Here is a 20,923-nt window from a genome sequence, read left to right as displayed (position 1 = left end):
ATGCGGGGCAGCTATTCAAGTTTCCCACTTCATCCTGGATACGAACTTCAGCTTTCAAAGCCTTCCCAAGAGGTCAGTCCTTGGCCTGGCTCTCCAGCCTGTCACTTTGAAGGGCAACCAATGCAATCCACGGGGCTTTGTGTGGTGCGAATGCTGAATTGATAGAAACTGAACTGAGACCACGGGCTCAAGTGATAAGGTCAGGATGTTGCCAGCACTGGGCAAGGACCAGGCACCTCGTGGTAAAGGCTTGTATTGCAGACTGCAGTTCCCTGCAGCCTACACAGGCAGTGGGGTGACAAAACCGAGCCACTTAATAGAGGGTGCCCAGCACACTTCAGCAGGGTAATTGCAGTGGTTTGTCCACACAGGAAAGTTAATCCCAATTGATGGAACGAGGGAGTTTAAAATGGGCTTATTAAAACTCTGACTATGAACTCTGACTATGGACACTCTCATTCACTGTTCATACGTCCATAATTCTTTTTATGAATTCATTCCCAAAATAAACTAAACTAAACATGAATTATGGCCCTGGAAGCCAAAATAAATGTGTTTACACAAAGATGTAATGCAATTTAATGAAACCATTATAAGAGCTTATTTAAACACATTTTCCCAAGTGTTTTAGACTAGACTAGCCCTTAGAAGAAGCATTTGACTCTTCATTCATCTCAGTTAAATTTCACAGACATTAGTTGCGTTTGAGCAAGAGGTTTCTAACCTCTTCTGGAGATTAAATATGCAGGAACTGACTCCTTAAGGTAGGAGACTGTCGACAGTCCCGGTAACAGTTTCATGGCCCATTTCTTTTACTTTGAAAAACTGGCTTCACTGCATTTCTTTTCAGCCACATTATGACATCAAAGATTTCCTGCGCTTCAAAGAAAGTCCCTCAGCTCTGCCTGCACCTCTTGGAAACCCTTCTGTAGGAGAAGAAAGACAGGCAGCAAGCTGATTAATCGCAAGCATCAGGGCATGCTTAGAAACAGGCAATGAGGAGGAGAAGTCTACCTGGAAAGTGCGTCTCTTTATGACCGGAGGTGGAGCCAGCCGCACTGAATTGAGGAGAGGCAACAGCTGAAGAAGATCAAACCAGAAGGTCGCAGGGCAAAGGAGGCCATTAGGGCATCAAGAGTCAGAGAGCAGACAGGGGAGAGAACAGAGAAGAGGGGAACAGAGAGATTGCCGTGAAAATAAACCACCATGCGAGAGACGCGCGTGGAGGTGCGTGGCACGGGTAGCTGCTGGCAGACCTCCTAGCTCCTCCACACTGTGCGTTGCTCACAGGGGGATTTGCCGTTGTGCCAAGCCCGGCAGGGACAGGGTGGCCACTCGCCAACCTGATGCTCCCAGTGCAGAGAGCTTTTACTGCTTTCTCTGCTCAGAGACAAAACTTACTCTGCTCCACTGCTCTCCTCAGGCAGTATTTATCACAAGACATCCCACACACTGGCTCTGCTAAGCTCTCCGGTGACAGGACTGTTTCTCTTAAGTTCTCATCATCAGATTTGCGGTAACTATCAAAATGCCGATTTTGTCTAAGTTTTCCAAGTGCAGTTTCCTATTTCTTTCCACCTCCCTTACAAGAAGCACAGTGTATTGCTGGGCCTCACCCTTCCTCGGGGTGTGGAAGGGAGTGCAGGGAGGTTAGCTGGGGCCAGCAGCAGGCATCACAGCCAGCGAACAGGTCCTGGTGGTGTTCTGCGACGCAACTATCACGGCCAAGGGAGAAGACTGGACCCTGGGGCCTCTGAGTCCCAAGCAGGGTATTGCCTTGGGAGCCTGTGCTTTGCTTTTCCTTGTTTAATGGTAACATCAGCCTCTGACTGCTTACAGCCAGGAATGCTGCCTTAGGGCACAAAGCTGACCCGGACACATAGAAATCAAATGCACTAAAGCTCAGGAGCATTTGTTCATCCTTCTGCTGTATCCAGTTTCCACTTGAACGCATGCTGCTGTCAGCCTGGCAGCCACCGTGCCGGCTCCAGGCCCAGGAATGCTCGTCTGGCCTGATCCACTTTCCTGTTCCTATCAGTTTTCCATTGAAGCTGCTCTTGATTTACACAGAAGAGAAACAGGCTTTCTGTGCACAGGCACAAACACGTGCCCCTGCGTGCGATGTCTCCCGGTGTGAGCTGCGCACTCAGATCTAAGAGGTGTGCCTGTAGGTCTCCCACCACAGTAATCGTACGCATCCAAGCGGCGCGCTTTAATCCCTTTAAACATTGTTCTTTGTGTTTGCAGTGAAAGCAAAGGATCCAGTCCTGTTGCAAAGTGAAGTGGCAACCCAATACTGCAGCATTGTTGCCCTGCGATCAGGCAGCTGCGTTCGAATGCACTGATCCGGACAGCCACAAGCTATCACAACAAAAGCAATGCTGCTGGAAAATCAGCAGGGCTGATTTTACCTGAAGGAAATCCTTCTCTTTCTGAAAGACAGTGCAGGAGAGGTCCCATCGCTCAGGAGAGCGTTCAGGACTGTACCGACCTTCTCAAGGGAGATGTTGCTGTAAATCCCCACACCCCCATGCTAGGTGCGCTAGCAGGTCTGTACGAGTGACCCAGACCCAGCTGAGCTGGCTCCTCAAGTGGCTGAATTGTATCTGAAATACTATGCAGCTTATAGAAACGCAGAGGAAGGATGCTGGAAAGGATAAGGAGGGAAACAGAGGGAAGCAGTCCTGAACGCAGAGGAGAGACAAGACCAAGATTCAGGTGGGAGAGTTTAGAGAAGGAGCCTCTTCCACCCAGCTCCTGCCGTGCCCTCTCTGTGTCCCAACAGCAAGTTTTTCTCAGAAGGCAGCGTGCAATATTGGATCTGCATCCTCAAGCCTTTGCATCAGAACTGGGTCCCATCAGACCGTTACCCACAAACCTTTAGCGTAAGGATCTGGTTAGACCGCAGGGCTGCAAGGGTGGTACTTAGGTATTCCTAGGGGACAGTGAAGGCACATGACACAAAAGGGGTCAGTTAGACACGTGGCATTTCTGAGAGGAGATGGAGCACAGCTGGTCCTCCTCTTCCCTGAGCCGAGAGCCCTTCCCCAGGGCAGTGCTTTGGAGCAGGTTGAACGGCCAGCTCACACCGAATGGGCAGCCCCGCGCCTCGGCCTCCCCCTCACAGCAGTGCAGGCCATATGGACTCATAGAGAAAAAAGATAGGAAACTGCAACACGAGCCAAGGCATACGTCCTAACCTTACATTTCCTTCCTAAGAAAACAAAGATGAAACAAGACTGAAACAACACCCCTGTTTTTTCAGGCTGCTGCTTTTCATTTCCTTGCCCAGAACATCTGACAAAGGACCTTGTCAATCAGTAAAGCAAGAACAAATTGCAAAAATTCAGTCAAATGTGTAGCATTTTTACAACAAGGCTCATCCTAATTTTCATTTTGGGAGAAAGAGAGGGAACTGTACCTCTGTTGTCTGATGTGCGCCTGTGACCAGGCCCTTGGGGACAGCCCACCCTTGAGCTGATCTGATGACAGTCACCCTTCCCGTGAGCACGTCTCTGCCTGGGAACGACTCATGGGATTTTTAAAATGTTGAGCTTGCTCCCTGATGACTCCAGAAGTACCTCTATGAGAGCCAAGGAAACGTCACCAGGTTTTGCTGGGATGTGAGGCTTTGCACCTGCCCTTTCCTCACCGTCACAGCCCTGCGGCATGTCACTCCGGGATGCCTACAACCCCCAGCCCCCAAACCAGCGTGTGCCTTTGCCCCCAGGTCTGAACCCAAGCTACTCCCAGTGATGCATGATCTGCATCTCCATTTCCCAGTGTTGCTGTGGGTCCTGCTGCCGCTGTTCACCTTGAGCACTGAGGACAGTCAGAGCCAAGGGCTGTAACAGGAACCCAGGACACCTCTGGGTGAACATTGTTGTTAGCTTCTTTTTAACATAACGATCTAGTGAGCCTGCTCGCTTAAATAAACACAGCTGACTGGGTATTATTGTAGCAGGGCTGGCACATACCGATGGCCCCCTTCTCCCTCACCGCCAGCCCAGCTCATTCCCTTGCCTCTGCCGCACAGAGCATCCAGGGCCCCGCTCCCTCGGGGTCAGGGACCAGAGCCCAGCTAATTGTCCAGAGGCCCACCAAAAATAAACAGAAAGCCCTTAAGCCTGTCTCCCTGTACACCCAGATTACAAATTCCAGGCACTTCATATGATGTCGTTCCAATGCATTTCCAGTGCATTTTCAGCAGTCCAGCTGTTTTTAGAGCTGGTTACATTTTTACCCCTGTAATCCCCTCAAACCCCGTGATGTACTCTCTCCTCTCTTGGCTGTGGTACATGCCAGCCAGCTCAGGATGAAGAAGCAAGCGGGGCAACATCCTGGCTTTCATTAAATGGATGCTGGCATCAATCCTCCCTCTCCTCCTCTTCTTTGCAGGCAGAAAGCCCAGCCGGCTGGGGGACTGGCATTGGGACCAGCTCACCAGGGACCAGCCAGAGCACTGTGGCCAGGGTGGTCAGGATTACTTTCAGGCAGGGAGCACAACCCTTCCCCTCATCTCTAGGCAGGATTGAGACCATGAGGGAGAAGAAAAAGGGAGGAATGATGATAGAGTCTCCCCGAAGTCTACAAACCCCCAACTGCTCCTGGCCATGCAACCACAGCAGTCTGAGGAAGCAGGACAGAGCTCATGGAGCAACACAAGGCATGAGTGGGTGACCTCTACTCCTCCAGAAACCCCAGGTTTTGCTGGGTTTCAGGGTGAGGATACGGACATTCCCTGCTCCAGCACAGAGCATGGGAGGGTCTCCAGGAAGCAGCAATGACAGCATTTAGTTGGGGGTCAGCCCTGGTGGGCAGGAACAGTCTAGAGAACCAACATCCCTCCTGGCAGCCAAGCGCTGCCCTCGGGGCCCTGATGACACAACTTGTTAATGAAACGATTTATATATCCAACAAAAAGCCGTTCAAACAAAGGAGGGTTAACATGCAGGAAGGCAAGGGACATACGATAATAACGCTAATGACTTACCCTGTGTGGGTATTCTGCACACTGACCCTGTGAAAGAAGGGGATTAAAAGGAAATAGTTTAAACCACAAACAGAGAGGACCAAAATAGGCACGCAGGGTCAGATCCAGAAGGTGTAAATCATTGTGACTATATTGAATTCAGTGCAGTTACGCCAATTTGCACGCGACAAGCACCCCTCTCCCCACAGCCCTCTGCTCTTGCTGTATTTTTCAGCCACTCAAAGTCAGAAGGAGCAGCACCAAACCCGCCGAGTCCCTTCCCTGCTCATTTTTTACATTTAATTTTCAACATGTCTCCCATTAAAATTACCTTTTCTCCTTTTTGTCCTGGGGGTCCCTATAAAGGAAAAGCGATTAAAAAAAAGCCCTCAGTAAATGAAGGAGTTCAGCGCATGCAAGGGGAAAGGGATTAGGAGGTGGTGCGACTGCAAGGGATGGGATACTTACGGGTTGTCCCCTGGGACCTGCAGCACCCTTTAAAGAAACACATTGTTGTGAATGTGAGATGGATTCCGATTTACAGTGACAAGACAAAACCTCTCAGCGTATGGAGTAGGTGGAAACTCGGCTTTTAAAAACAATTGTGGAGAAAAGTTCCCAAGAGAGATCTGTGTTCCCTTTGTTACTCTGGAGGAGTGAAAATGCACACATGTTCTGGCTGCACTGCAGGGGGCAATTATTAAAAGGAGAGGGGAAAAAATCATCAGGAAAACACACCCTTATTGTTCCCAGGACCTCAGTTGACAGCGCGTCTCCTTGGTCGATGCACTGGGATTGAACCAGAAGCAGCCAGGACTGAAGCCTGAGCTGCAACTGCCTGAGCCAGGATTGCACAAGAGGGGGATGTCAGCTCACCCTTCCACTGAGGAGCGGGGAGGGGGGACCTTCAACATGTGCTTGCCAGAGGCTTAGACTGGCTCAAAAAATAGAATTAGCAGAAGAAAATGTTCAGCATTTCAGTGAGCGAAGGTGGCTACAGAGCTGCTGGCTTGGCATACTCATGTTTGGGGATTTCATCATCAGAGATGTCAAGAGGAACAAGACTACATTTGGTTTTCCATCAAGTGCAGCCTAAGCTTATAATTTTCAACCAAAAGCATTTTAGTACAGTTCACATATGAAACAGAGCTTCAAGAGGGGAAAGACAGACATTTAATACATAAAATATGCTTTTTTTGTTGTTGTTAGATAAGTTGAAAGCTGCCAGATGGGTTTTCAGAAATCTTTCCATCAACTTTTACTTCTGCTATGAGGCCAACTACGAAAAATGTCAGCTCCCGGTGTATATTTAAAGAACATAATTGCTAACTGCAAGAAAAACATATCCCATGCGTAACTAGAGAGTTGCTGTTGTGACATGATGATCTGATAGCCATAATGTAAAAATTACAGATGTGCATCCCAGCACTGCTATTATAAAGTTACAGAATTAGGGACGTAGCCTGTGGATTAGCTGAACTAAGATTTCCACCCTGCCTATGAGCTCGTTTCCAGCTGAGAGGCACTGTCATTTTAAATCAACCCATCACCCACAGACAGACATTTTTTTTTTTTTTTTACCATCTCCCCCTTCTGTCCAGGATGACCCTGAAAAAGAAAGAAAACATGCATCAGCTTCAGCCTCTGGAGAAGATCTCTAGAAGATGTTGCCCCTTGCCTCGGGAGATGCCCGCAGTTACTATACCTGGTCAAGGGAGATGCAGTGCCGTGCATGTGGAGCTCTGCTCACACGCCTAACAGGACACGGCTCCCTGCGACCCAAAACTCTGAGAACAAAGCTCTGGAGGATGAATCCAGGGTGCAAAGGCTCTGCGGGGCATGGCCAGGACAGGGCTAAGCTCCCCTTGTGGTGGCAGAGCAGCTTCACCTGAGCGCAGTGCGCTGTGCCTTGCTGGGGCTCACGTGTGTCCCCTGAGCAGTACGAGAGAGATGCTGCTGGATCTCTCTTAAGGGTGATGTTCCTCATGGCAAAAACAGGGTCCTGCTGTAGGAAATTAGGTGCCAGAGGTATGTGCGACCTGCTCCTTCTCCATTACAGCCTCCGTGGGTTTCATGTCAGTTGGGTTCATAGTGAAGGAGCCTTATTTCTGCCTAGCTCTCTGAAGGATGGGGATAACTTAGGTCTCTCTCTCTCTCTGCTACAAAGCTGATTATAAGGAGGCTCTAAAGACAGCATGGAGGACTTTAGGGTCCTTTCTTCTTCTACTGCAACTCTTTGCAGCAGAGCAGTGAAGAGAAAGAAGCTGTAGGGTTGACTCCAAATGAAGCTGTCAGCTGTCTAAGGCAGAGGGACGGTGCGTAGGGGACCTGCTCCGTCTGTCTGACTCAGGGTGGGAGTGCCTGCTAAGGCTTTCCCTGCAGCAGCCAGGCTGTTGCACTCGTGAAGTGCTATTTTATAGATTTCCCTAGAAAGGGAGCAGCCCCACTCTGCCTTCTCTAATCTCCTGACTTCTGCATTTCCTCCAAGGCATCTGTGGTATCCTCCTGCCTGCCACCCTTCTAATTTCCTTTTAATCCATGCATTTGCGTGACATTGCAAAATAATCCTCTTAAAAACATACTCTATAACACGCAGGCTGGCAGGACAGTGGGACCTAGCAGGAGGCAGGGCAGAAAGCTTTGAGAGAAGCTGTTTGCTTACCGGTTTGCCGTCCAAGCCAATAGGGCCCTGAAATAAAAAAGGAGAAATGACAAGAAATGCTTTCACTGGGGTGTCTGTCCATCTGCCCCAGCAAGCACTACATGTCACAAGATTGCACAGACTGGGGAAAGGACACAGAGGTGAGGTGACTCTCTCTGCCCTCCTGCCGAGTCCCAGCAGGTTCCTGGCCCACTGGGCACCAGCCCAGTTTCCCAGTTGCTTCTGCAGGGACCTGCTCACTGTCAGCCCATTTCAGAAGCAACGCCGGACACAAGAAAGGAAGGGAGGAGGGATTCATGGTCAATTTACAAAAAACCCTCAGCATTTCAAATTACGCAGTGTACTGTAAACTAGTTGGAAATCGGCGAGTTTCTTGAGACTTTGATTTAAAAAGGCACCCACCTTTGGGGGAAGAAGAATTTTTGCAAATGACAGAATAATAAAAGTGTCCCAGGGAAGAGGTGACATACAGCTCAGCTTCATTCTGAAGGTACTATTTGATGAGAAACAGGCTCCACAGAGCACTGTCCCACCCGGCATTTTCTCATGAGCTGGGCTGATTTGTTTTCTGCTCCTCCGAAAGCCAAAGACCACAAAGTCCTGGAGAGATCTGCTTCTCCTCAGCCCAGGGGCAGCTCACAGCCCCTCTTTTCGCAAAGGGCAGAGCCATGGAGCCCGGTCAGATGGCTCGGAGGCTGCCAATTCCTCCTGTTTTCCAGGCATGAGAGTCTCCCCCACAGACCTGCTCTGGCACATTGTGTGTCCTGGAGCAGCAGCTGAGCTGCCTGGCGGGAGCAAGGATACGGGGAGTATTTGTGTTTGCCTTAGGCTTCCTAGTCATCCAGGATAAATGCATAAGAATAAATAGCAACTGTTTGAGTTCTCTAGCAGCCTCAATGCTTCAGAGGAGCGTTGCCAGCAACTGTAGGACTGAAATTAAATTTGCGTTGTCCTCTCCTGGGCTTGTTTTCCATTCCCTTGCCCGTCTGTAACAGCGTTGGAGAAGAATCGCCCCCCCTTATGTTTTTTGTACTTTCCCTTTGGCGTGACTACAGTATGGCCCCCAGCCGACCTGCATCACGCAGGGCGCCATTTGGATTGCAGTTACTCACCGCTATTGCAGTATCACCTAAAGCCTCAATTAAGGTTGGAATTTCACCTACCTAGGGGTTATTTTCTTTGTCTGGGGGTATTTCTTAGGATGGTTTTCTTTTACTGAACAGCTCTGCTTCAACTATGTTATTTTAACACTTTGGGGGTTTCTAAATTAATTTCCTTTTGGAGTTGTGTGGTTTGTTTTTTGGTTGGTTTTTTTTTCCCTAAGTATCATTTAAAAGAAAGAAAAAACAGTTCAGATCAGCTCCTTGGTCTCAGACAGAAATGGTGAGATACAGCGAGCACTACTGACATTTCCCAGTAATATTGCACACCCATACCTCATAAATTAGCAGTTACACTTACCGGGAATCCAGGAAAACCTCTTGTTCCAGGCTGTCCCTGGGAAGGACGAAACGGAGACAGCAGTTTAGAAGAACTGAAGTAGATTTTGACTGACCTAAGTCTTCCCTACGTAGCCCTTCCTCCAGCCTCTGCCCATTTATCCTACGACTCTCTGAAGAGCTACCCAAGACCCAATTCTCATCCAAGGGGAAAGCGTCTTGGGAAGGAGGGGAAATCTCTCATCCCAGCTCCAATTTGTACGGGGCCAAGAAAATCCTGGAATGGGTCCAGTTTGGACTGCAGGCAGTTTCCTTGAAGTTTCTACATTAATTAAGTGGGTGTCCCTAGCCCATACGCTAGGCTTTTGGAGTATATTCCAGGGGCTGAGCTCATTTTATGGCAATTCTTTCTGCCATAAACTGGAGGCGTTTAATGTAGGGTGCTGCTCTGTGCAAGACAAACCTTGCAGGTCACTGGTGTCAAAGCCATCCCTCTTCTCCTCCTCCCCTAATCTCATGTCCCAGTGCATTCATTTCCCTCACAAATAATTCCGGAGAAGAGATGATTAATTTTTTTTTCTTTTCTGTTTTTTTTCCTGTGAGAGCTAAGAGAAAAAGGAGAGTTAAGTAGTGTGATGAGAGGAACATGAGCACCATGTCCTTTCCCCCGCCTCTTTCTGGCTAGCCAGCGTTGGCTACCAGTTTGGGATCAGGTACAGCAAATACTGGCTTGGGATGTGTTTGGCAGCTTCTTCATCACCCACTTAAAAACACTGAAAATAAGAAAATGTCCTGGCTGTTCATTTTTCATAGTTCTTCAGTTTCTGGGACCTGTGACATCCCAGGTCACAGGATACCCTAGATTTGTGGGTATCCAGAAAAGATATCACTTTACTTAAGGATTTTTTAATCTCAATTTCCCGAAAAATGCGTTAGCCAAATCAGGAAGCAATATGGACCAGACTTCAGCAGATCTGGAAGCACACCCATGTAGATGGAAACAGCAGGATGAGGTAAATCCTCTACCACAGTCGTCGAGTGACCGCTGCAGCGTCTTGGCTTCCCTGAAAGCCGTGCTACGATGCCTAAAAGCCCAGGTTTCTTCTGTGTTGTCATGCTTTGTTTTGGGGAAGAAAATGCTTTGTTAGGCAATTTGAGATACCATAACCAGAATCTTTGAGTCCCACAAGGGTCTCCTATGAAAGAGCTGGGTATAAACAAGGGTTCACTTCTGACAAGAAATGCACCTGGGTGCATCTCTGCATTAAGCAGAGCTATCACTTGTGGTGCCAAGGGAAGGGAAGGGGAAGGAGGGGACGGGCATGCTGGGCTGCAAGGCTGAGGTTTGCCGCAGCGCAGCAATGCTAATCCCTTGAGAGAGAGTTCAGAGCCACATTGTCAGGGAAAACCTTCACCTTCAAGTTACATTTCCTCCAGCCTCCCTCTGCTTGCAGAGAGAATCAGAGAAGATCTGGCCCTTCAGAGATGGGGCCAGATAACCTCTTCGCGGAGTTTGAGGGATGCCCCTACCTCAAAACGCCTTGCGTTGTGCTGAACGGTTGTGTTTTTATACACAACGCTAGCAGAACCTAATCCCATTTGCACTGTTTTTTCAGTTTTGCAAAGTTGAACTTGGTCAGCTTTGCTTTGCAAGATACATATAAAACCACCTGGTCGTGTTGGCCAGTGACCAGGAGGGAAGATAGGCTATAAATTAAAGGATCTGTCCATCGCTGGTTTCTGAAAAGGCAAGAATCAAGAAAAGCCTAGCCACAATTCATTAATTTTGGTTCGCTGCTGGACACCTCCCTGTACAAGAAGTGCTAAAAAAAGATTTACGGAGAAAACCTGGAAATTGTGCAATTTGGCTTCCTCTGCAGACTACAGACTGCTGCCTCTTTGTCCTTAGAGGACGGCAGAGTGATTTGCACGGTATCAGGCCAAAACAACGGTTCAGCAGCGAGCAATTCCAAGAGACTGGTTTTTTTGGGTGGCTGTTTTTCCTTGTCTTCTTTTTAAAATGTTGATCGTATGAAGTATGCAATCTTGGAAGCTGCCAAATCATGGAGACTGTCTGTTTCTGCCACTATTGGTGCACTGTCCCTCTCTGGCCAGAAGTTAAGCAGCTCTGAGCTCTAGCGAAAACTTTAACCTCCAAACAAAAATCTGGAAACTATTTGTCATCCCACGTCTTTCCGAGTGGCTCCTTGGCCGGGGTTTCCATGTTTGTCTTCAGTGCTCAGCCATCCTTTTGACCTATCACCAGCTCCCCAGGAAACTGGATCATCTTCACAGGGGGTGAAGTGTGGAGTTGTGCCAGTCCTGGCACCTCAGAGCTTTGACTAGGGTAAGCAAAAGCCCATTTAAAATATCGTTTGCCATCTAAGTTCTCTGCTGCTTTGGAGATGCAATGTGTTCTGCGCTTTCTCAAACAGCAGAAAAGGCAAAGCAGCAGCACCAAAGCAGACATGAAAAATTGTCCTGCAGACCAGGCATGTCTTCAAGAAAACAGTGGTGCCTGTCTGTGTTTGTAGGACCTTCAGTGACAGGGACTGACAGATTTTCTCTCCAATTACTATAACCACACTATGCAGAAGGCTGAGAGATACAGCTTGGAGGAAATAGCAAAAGTAATGGGACATTTACCCTCCAAAACCTGCTGCTTGTAGAGCAAGGTGGCCTCACTCAGAGCTTGTCATGGAGGGACCTGCCAGCCCTTCCTCCTGGCCTGGCCACACGGCCACTCTGCTGAGCATAAAACACTTGGGGAGACCCGTTTGTGTCCTGGGCTTCAGTTCTGTCACTTTTCAAACTCCAGCATGCCGAGCAGGTGGGCCTGGGAACTGACAAAGCTGTTTCTTATTAGAAACACTTATCATGGGGCTTTTGCAAAGCTAATTGTAAAGCCAGATGCAGCCAAGTGTTTGCACTGCCTAGGTCTCTCTCACTTGACCTCCTCTGTGAAACAAAAGTTGCCGGCAGCCCATCCTCTCTGCGGGTCAAGGACGGTGCTCTTCACAGGTTAATCAAAATCGGAAGTGCCCACTAGGAGGGAGAAAATTGAGTCAGCAGGTCTTTTTTCATGGAAATCTCTGGTGGAGGCTGTGCAAGGGTGGAGTAGGAAGGACTGGCTGCATCTGCACAAAAGCAGAGGCTTGATGGCTGAACCACAGTGCAAGAAATACCCGGCATTTAGGGCACGTAAATGCTCCAACCCTTCATGTTGGTCTTTTTTATGACCCCATCCTTGCAAAAAGCTTTGTCTGGCTGACTCGTTGCACCTGGCAGGGACACTTCTGCTGGAAGAGGGTGCAAAATCCTGCCTACACTTTTCTCATCTCCCCAGCCAGCTAAGGGACTTTCCAGACAGCAGTAACTATGCCGTCGAAGAGTTTCCAAGGTTATGGGTACTTGACAAGGACCTCTGAACAACCCATGTTTGGGAGTTCCCCAGTCACCAGCTTAGCTCTGATCCTGCTCTTCTGCAAAATCAGGGAGTTCGTCCTCTGCTAATGAAACCAGAGGCATCAGCCAGACAAAGGGCGTATTTTCTCCAAAAGCAGTAGCAGCCCTGTTGCAAGAAGGAAATATGCTTCTTCCTTTAAATACAGGAATATGGTTTCCTCGCAAAGGAAGGCTTCCTCATTTGTTCTGGAGTATGAGCTGTAATTTCATTATATATAGTATATAATAACAGTATAAAACCAAGACTGGTTCAGCATGGGAACCACATTATACAGGGTTTTTGCTCTCTCCAGCCGATGCTGTGTCTTACCGCCCCTCCTAAGTCTTTCCCTGTAACTTGCCCACATCCTGCATCAGTCAAAAATAGAGAGAAAAACCACTTACGGGTGGACCACGGGGCCCGATGATAGACATGCCTGCTTCTCCTGGAGCACCCTGCAGAGAGACAAGGGAGAGGAAAAGGGGTGAGAAAAGGAGGAGTGGAAACTACAAAGACAGTTATAATCCCATCAAGACCAGGGTTAAATGACAGTCCTCAAGGTGTGAGACCTTCAGGGCTTATGGGGCAGCTGCTGTTCTGGACTCCCGCAGCTCTTACCCCACGCTTTAGGAGAAGAGATACTGTTTGGAGCTACTCAGGCATATCAGAAAGTGGAAGCTGCACAGCAATGAAAACTAGAAAGACATAAAGCACTTTCTGGCAAAACAGAGGTTCTGCCCTATTACAAGTGTGAAAGACGGCCTCAAATCCTTGCTGTTTTCTTCCTGCGAGTCCAGGAGGACTGTGTCCTGCACAAGAAAGAAAAGAAGAAGGGATGTGCTGGGCTCCAGGGAAATGGGAGCTGCGGGCAGCTCACTGGCTGCCTCCAGAAGCGCCTCCCTTGTGTGCTTCTCAAACTCAGTTGGGATGTGGATGAAAATAGCAAAGTCCTTGCTGGAAAGCAAAACAGCTGCCTCTCCAGCTCCTAGCCACCCACGACGTGTGATGGGCAGTACATATCCCTGTCTTTGGGAAACACAGCATATTCCTGAGGGCAGCTCCAAAAGCGCCCGGGGCTGAGGAAGCTTGGGATGGAGCATTCCATAAACCAAGCAGCCTGCAAGAAAGCAGAGCTCTCTGCAAAACAAAGCTGAGGCCTGCCGAGGACCTAGGACTCTTACGGAAGGCTTTGGGAAAGCATGGACAATTAAGAGTGATTTTTCCTTTGTTTGTTTGTTTGCATCTATCTGCTGTCCCTTCATGTTGAAAGCTTTGGTGGAGACGTGCAAAGGTGCAAGGACATGCAGAGAAAAAGCAGGGCGGCTTCAGGCAGTGAAATCTTGGCCTGCTAGGTAATGTTGGTTGACTCCAATGAGAGAGCAGAAACTTGAAAGCAAGGCAAGAGAATCTCTGTCCCACCTTTTCCTTCCTTGCTGTTTTTCTCTCTCTCTCCTATGAATAGGAGTACACAGGCCTGGTATGGCACAGATGGTCCCCCTATCAGGTGAATATTCACCCCTTTCCTAGTTTCTACCTGTTATTATTCAGTTATTCACCCTCCCTAAACACCTCCATCCTGCTGTTTTTGCAGGTAGGAAGTACTCACAGCTCTTGGGAAAATACAGTAACACTGAAGTGTCAAACACCTCAAAACACGGAGGCCAGCAGCAGGATGCTTTGCAAACCACGGCTTCTTTGGAGGGACAAAACACCCATTTGCTGCACGGCAAACAGTTTGGGAGGTGGCTTCCCGCAGGCTTAAACCATACCATCTGTTTTCCTTAGGAGGAAGAGATCCCACCAAGTCAGAAGTAGAAGCGTGCCGTGCCATTTTGTTCCTTGCCACGGCTTGCACGGGCAATCAGGCTAACCTGGGAAGCGGAGGGGAGCTACGGGTTGATCAGGGCAAGGGGAGCTGCCAGCGGTGAAGGAACTCAACAGTTAAAACCCAGGAAGCCTCGAGGGAAGCCCTGTATGTGCCCACTGGCTCTTATGCTGTTAGTAAATTGTCATAAACAAGAAACGCAATGTCTTTGGAGGCTGAGTGGCCTGGAAGGAATTTGGGAGATAAACTCGCATTACCAGAGATGAGAGGGCAGCCTGGGGGAGTGTGTGAAAGCCCAAAGCTGGCTGCAGTGGCTATGACTGTGACCAGGGGGCTGACCCTAGAGGAGGACAGTTGGGGATGCTATGGGCTGCGAGGAGCCGACTCACCTTCTCTCCGGGTTGCCCTTTTAGTCCCTGGTCAGTGGCACCCATCACAGCCATGTGCAAGAGGGTGCAGGGGGGGGAGAGAGAGAGAGAGAGACACAAACACAGGCATCAGCGGCAAAGGCATGCTCCCCCGCCCCAAAACCCTGGCTGTGGGGCTGGGATGAGCAGATTGGCCCCAGCTCCTGCCCCAGTCCTCCTTCCCATCCTCACCGTGGGGTGCCCGAGCAAAGAGCGGCTCCAAAATACAGTGCTCAGCCAGGCAGGGGATGGCCCCACCTTGTTCAGGGCAGGGTTATTTGGAATGGGCAGCTGCCGGTGGCAGGCAGGGGTGCATGTTAGCAAGCCCACTGTTAGCAAGCCCAGCTGGCGCATGAGGTGGCAGCAGGAGGCACCCAACCCAGGGGGATGCTGAACTAGAAGAGGGTCTGAGCAGTATGGCAAAGGGGATGGAAACACACTCCCCCCCGGCACGTATGTGATCAGCATGGCTGGCCACCCTGCTGTGACCAGGAGAGCCCCTCAGGTGTGGAGCTCAGGGAGGGTGGCTTTGCTCAGGCTGATACCTGCCAAGGGTCATCCTAAAAGCCACACCAAAACCTTGGGGGTTGGAAGAGGATGAAGAGGACAAGGTACATGCGAGATGTTTTGACTTACCGGCCGCCCAGGGATCCCCATCGCGCCTTTGTCCCCCTGGCAATTAAGGCAAAATCAGAGGCAATTGGAAACTGGCCAAAAGCAAGGTTATAAAAACAGCACGAATGAGCTGTGCCACAGACACAGCTTCCTGCTGCGGTGCAAGCATCCAGGGATTTTGAAAAAGGAAGAAAGCAAGTGAGAGAGAGATGAAAGTGTGTTTGCATGTGCCCGAACCTGTCTTTAACAACATGCATAAGCCACTAGTTCACTTGTGCATATGGCAAACCAGCACGTCTCACAACAGAAATGACATATAGTGATTTAGGCATCAAAAGGAGGGCAAGAGTTTGCAGCCTAACAAAGTATAATCCCAATTTCCAACACTTCATAAAATTCAGGTCCTGGGAACTGGCTTCTTGCAGTAGCCAACTGTCACATTTTTTTCCCCTAGTGTTAGCTATTTATTTATAGCATTATCACTTTAAAACAGGATTTTCTTAGAATTGAAAATACGGTCCTGTCCAGAAGCAAGAGAAAAATGTGGGAAAACAAGCTGACACAGGAAAAAGCACGTCTGGAAGAAGACATATGAGCAGCTGTGCTCAGTGTCCTCTATCCCTTTGAGATACTTCTCAGTGAATTGTCAGGGTGTGAACCATCCTAACAGTGGTTTGGGGGATGACTTTGGGTCAGGTGACAGTGAACAGAGCCTTGTAAACACATGAACACAAGACTGGTGGCAATTTTCTTTAGCCACTTACCTACAAGGCAGTGTTCTGCCTCTTACAGTTAAATTTAACTATGCAATTTAAAAAACAAAAATAATGATCAACCCCCTCTGCATTCCTGGTCACCAAATTTGAAGGCTGCGCAGATTTGGAAGATAGAAGCTGATTGCTGAAAGGATCTTGATGATTATGGCTTCAGCGGTCATGTAGCTTTTCCTATATATTTTGCAAAAAATGACATGATAATGATCTCTCAGTTCTGCTTCCAGCAACGTTTGGAGTTTCCTTATGTAAAACGGAGCGTTCCTGCCTGTCGCTGCCTTCATCTGTAGACATAAATCTGGTTTTCTGGTTTCTGCAGCTGGAGACATCAGCCCCATCGGTGTCACCTCTTTGTGCCTTCCCCCATGTTCAGTCCCAATGTGCATGAACGCAGTCTGAAATCTCTGGAAGGGGAATGCGCTCAACTGTTTTGCTGGGTGTACGCAGAGGCTCCTTTGGCTGTGCATCCCAAACTCGGATGCTAGCCTGGGATCAAACCGTTACCTGGTGAAAGCCTAGCCACTTCCCTCTGCGGATCTGGGGGGCCGTTCGGTGTTGGAGCATTCTTTTCCATGCAGCACATGCTTTGACAAATTGAAAAGCGGCAATACATGCATTGCAAAAGCATCCCTTGCAGATGGATGCAACGCTAAACAGCTGCTTGATTTTAAATTTTGTAGATGATATATTATGGGAAACTGCTTTCTTCTAGGGTTTTAGGCGGGTTCTCAGTCCCACTAATATTTGCCAGTGATACTGTTCTGTGTGCCGGCAGCGAGCGAAACTCCTGGTGTCAGCATCTTGCCCTGGGATTACTTTGTGGCTGCTGAAGAACACAATGCTGAGCTTTCCTGTGCTTTTAGTTCCTTAAATGCTGCTTTTCTCCAGAGCTGAGCTCCCTCCTGGTTTGAGGTAAAAGCTGATTTTGTTTCTCTTGGCTCTGCTGTAGCTGGTGCCCGAGCAGGAAGAGCCCGAGGTCGCGGCCGAGCTGTGTCTGGTCTCCAGCGAGTACCTGGTGTCCGAGTGGTACATGACAACACCGTGTCTGGTATGTGGCTGCGCAGCGTTACAGCCCTCCAAGCAATAATAGCAAAGGGGGGAGCTCACGGGAGGACAGCAAATAAATGCCAGATGTTTATAAGGAAAGGTTGTCTGTGACAGGGAGCCAGGAAAGAGCGCTCGTGGGTGGATGATACCGTGTATGTCGGTTACGAAGTCATGCAAAGCTGCCTGCAGCTCCCGCACTGGAGCTACAGGAGCATGAAAGGCAACAAGCAGCCTCTGTCCTGAATGAGGGGGAGAGCCAACACTACAGTTTGCATTTTGTTCATTAGGAAACTTGCTGTTACGGCTGTTGCAGTCTCCAGGTAAGCAGCAGCCCGGGGAGCAGGGAGCCATCGCCAGGAAAGCACGCAGCCGTAACCCTGAAACCCACAGTTCTTCCTCACTCATGACTATCTCAGATGCAGATACTGTTATTATGGACTTTTGCATTTGTCCCAGGCCTTTTAAATCCTCCTGCAACTAGCAAGCCTCATCAGCAAGAATACTGCACCTCTTTAACCTCAAAGGTGACAAAGGCATCTTCAGAAGTAGAGTATTTCCCACATGCAGGGGGCTCATAGGGATTATATTACCCTTACATTTGCTCCTACAAAGCTCCTGTGGTCCCTGCTCTGTTATGAGCCATGTCCTGTTTGCAATATGCTGTTCTTCCACATCAGGTTTGCTATGCGAGATCACTACTTTCTCTCAGCTTACAAACCCCAGGGGCCTTCTGATGAAAGTACTGCCAGACAGAGAGCACGAGGGAACAAAAAAGAAGGAATGAAGTATTTACCTGGAGCCCTGGTCTTCCTGTAGGGCCCTGAAACAAAATACACAGAAACAGCGAAAGTTAGCCTCAAATCCTGAAGGGAGGGCTTGATGAAGAGACCAAATCACATGTAAGGGTTTAGGAAATGGAATGGTTAAAAAACTCTCCACAGCTTCTTAACCATCAGCTCTGATTGCTTCAGTTTCCTAATCCCCTCTTTGTTAAGTTTTCTCTCGTTTCAGCATGGCTCTACCCACAGCTCTCTGCACAGGCTCTGAAGGTATCTGCAAATCCATGGAGAACGAGCTAATTACAGGGCTCTGACTTTCTTCCTTAGTTTCCATCTGCTAAATATTATTTTTTCATGTATGGAATTGCTGCAGTTGCCACAGAAATGTTGCATGTTCAGAAATGGGAGAGAAAATGTCCGTGAGAGGATCTTTTCCTTCGGATGTGGTCCAGACAGCGAAAGAGTCCGGGAACCTCAGGACTATTGCACGATTTCATCATTTCCTTCCTTCCTTTGCCCCTTTTAGTCCCAATCTCACCAAATTTCTTACGTGATTGCGGGTTGCCCTTCCCTTCACCAAAGCCTCGACTGACTTCAAGAATAACGATGGGAGCATCTGTTGGGCAAGAGGAGAGCATGAAGGCCCCTTTGCCTGGTGGGGTGTTGCTCATCCATTTCCCTGGCTTTTCTCCTGGTCATCCTAGACTACAAGCGGGGCTCAGCACGTTTCTAACGAGTCTAACGAGTACTTCGTGCCCATCCCCACACTCAAGCTGACAATGGCACCAGGAGCTAAGCCCTGTCACCTGGCATATTGTGTTTTGCAAGCTGTGAAAAAAACCCCGGGAGAGAGATGTGGGGTTGTCAGCATTTTGGAGTCGCTATACAGAACATTGTGTATGACATCCAGCCAGGCAGGAGCCCAGGTCTGTTGCTCATAAACTTGAGTTTCCATGCGGTTTTAATCATGAGAAACATGGCCGGGGGGGGGGGGGGGGGGGGGAAGCGGGGGGGGATATTTCCTATAGCAACATGGAGGACTCTGCTTGACTCTTCAGCGGTGAACTTTTGCTCACAGCAACTGAGCTGCTCTCGCTCACCCGACGATCCAAAACCCCAGAAGACCAGAATGAGAAAAAGGTGCTGTTAGCCCAAGACAAATTCCACGTTGGTTAATGATGCTCGGTCTGCCCAACTTCCTCTTGTTATTTCCATGGGCTGCAGCATTCCTCGCGGCCCGTCCTGAAAGTCTGCGTGCAGAGACAAGTTCAGGGGTCGCAATAAGCCGGGTAGGATATGGTAGCGTATATTGTTAGCACTTCTCTGGTGGTCCCATGTGTTTCTGCCAGACTTCAATCTTTCATTACGATATTAAATTTCTAACCCTTATTGCTGCAGAGAAAGCCTGGTGCGTGCATCTTCCTCACCCTGCAAAGGCGCAGACTGCTCTCCAGGAAATGCTGGCTTACTGATTTCTCTCCAATTTCTCATGGCAATAATAGAAATGCCAACACTGCTACCAATTTTGTGCCCCATCCCTTTAGTGCCAACAGGTGCCTGCCCGGGGCAGAGTGGCAGGGACAGCTCTGGACGGACTCCACTTGCAGCCCCTTCCAAAGTACTGCTTTCCTCCCAGTAACCCAAAGCTAATGCTGAAATACCTCCACTTCAGCAGCCAGTCCTGAAAGCCCACTGGTATAAGCTATCGCTGAAGGTTTGCATGGCTCAGGGCTTCCAGCTGTAAAACGCTTTCAGACCTTTTGGCCTGGAAGGTGCAACTTTTTGGAAGATTGTTGTCATTAAATTGGGCTGTGCTCGTGTATCTGTGAGAGTTCAGTCTATAGCATTTCAATTTGACGAAAGGGGCAAATAGGTTGTGCAGCAACCACTCCTCAGAACTGCGAACTCAGTCATCTGCAAACTGTTTAAGACGTTTTTGCATGAGCAGACAAAAGATGACTACCGTATATTTAACTTCTCATGTTCCTTCACAGAAACTCAGTATAGTTACTCTATTGTACATGAATATAAACCATTTCCTCTGTAAGGACTGTGCTAGAGACAATACAGTGTTTCTTTATAATCCTGAGAGATGTCGATACATGGCCTCATTCCTTGCATTGCTGCTTCTGGTTCACTGTGGGTCTCTTAATAGCTGTAAGAAAACTTCTGCAATAACCTAGCTATTTTCCTGAAGCCTAAATGGTCTGCTCTGAGGTTTTGCATTAGCTAACATTTGAAAAGGAAGCTGTCAACACAATTTTTTCTCTGAAATTGATAGTCGTGCAGCTATACTTGAAGGCCCAACAGTTCAGCAAGCCCGAGTGAGTAGCAGGGAGCAAGTCTCTGCAGCTCAGCTCCTGCCATGTGTTTGCGATCTATCTTTCCTTTTTTCGCAAACACATCTCGTTCAGCGTGTGGCATCCAGTGCATGTGAGGCGCATACAGCCAATTCCACTGGGGTATTTGGGGCTAACTGGTAACACACAGATATCTGTGTCCCTTGCGTTTGCCGTGTCCTAATCCCTGCGCTCTCTCAGAAGCTGCAATGCAGCCGAGAGCAATCCCACCCAACAGGGGTCCACAGCACCCGCAGTACTTGCTGTTTTGGAGATCCCAGGGTGCCAGGACTGCAAAGGTGGCTACCGCACCAGACACCACAGACAGGAGACTTTGCTAGTTCATGCCCCGCAAACTCTGTGTCAACAGCTTCTAAAACCATAGAGGTTTGGTACTTACAGGTGGACCTGAAAGAGAGAAGACAAACAAACGATAACTAATTTTTTTAATGCAATAAATCTCAACAAGGACTAGATAAACACATTGTACCACCTTGTGGGGTTGATCCTGATGCTGCTCCCATTTGCTGATGCGCTTTCACCAACTCTCTGCTCATTAATTAAGATATGCCCCCAATTAGCAGCACTGCATACAGTCACCATGAGCGTAGGGCAGCCTC

General features: G+C 48.8%; 1 protein-coding gene across 1 annotated transcript in view; it reads right to left on the bottom strand.

Annotated features, from left to right (window-relative positions):
* The window catches only part of COL13A1 (collagen type XIII alpha 1 chain), a 64,940-nt gene extending 44,233 nt beyond the window's left edge, over positions 1 to 20,707 (bottom strand). The window contains exons 1-12 of the mRNA XM_063340030.1: positions 20,704 to 20,707; positions 17,979 to 18,005; positions 15,387 to 15,422; positions 14,733 to 14,759; positions 12,923 to 12,973; positions 9,096 to 9,131; positions 7,635 to 7,661; positions 6,554 to 6,580; positions 5,441 to 5,467; positions 5,304 to 5,330; positions 4,994 to 5,020; positions 1,015 to 1,080 (exon numbers count right to left, since the gene is read on the bottom strand). Coding sequence (XP_063196100.1) covers positions 1,015 to 1,080; positions 4,994 to 5,020; positions 5,304 to 5,330; positions 5,441 to 5,467; positions 6,554 to 6,580; positions 7,635 to 7,661; positions 9,096 to 9,131; positions 12,923 to 12,973; positions 14,733 to 14,759; positions 15,387 to 15,407 — 336 coding nt within the window. The 5' untranslated portion in view covers positions 15,408 to 15,422; positions 17,979 to 18,005; positions 20,704 to 20,707. The remainder of the gene's footprint in view (positions 1 to 1,014; positions 1,081 to 4,993; positions 5,021 to 5,303; positions 5,331 to 5,440; positions 5,468 to 6,553; positions 6,581 to 7,634; positions 7,662 to 9,095; positions 9,132 to 12,922; positions 12,974 to 14,732; positions 14,760 to 15,386; positions 15,423 to 17,978; positions 18,006 to 20,703) is intronic.
* Positions 20,708 to 20,923: the final 216 nt, after the last annotated feature.

Source organism: Chroicocephalus ridibundus, chromosome 6 (genome assembly GCF_963924245.1).
Source record: "Chroicocephalus ridibundus chromosome 6, bChrRid1.1, whole genome shotgun sequence".
NCBI lineage: Eukaryota > Metazoa > Chordata > Aves > Charadriiformes > Laridae > Chroicocephalus > Chroicocephalus ridibundus.
Note: the sequence above shows the minus strand (reverse complement) of the source record. Positions and strands in the feature narration are given on the sequence as shown.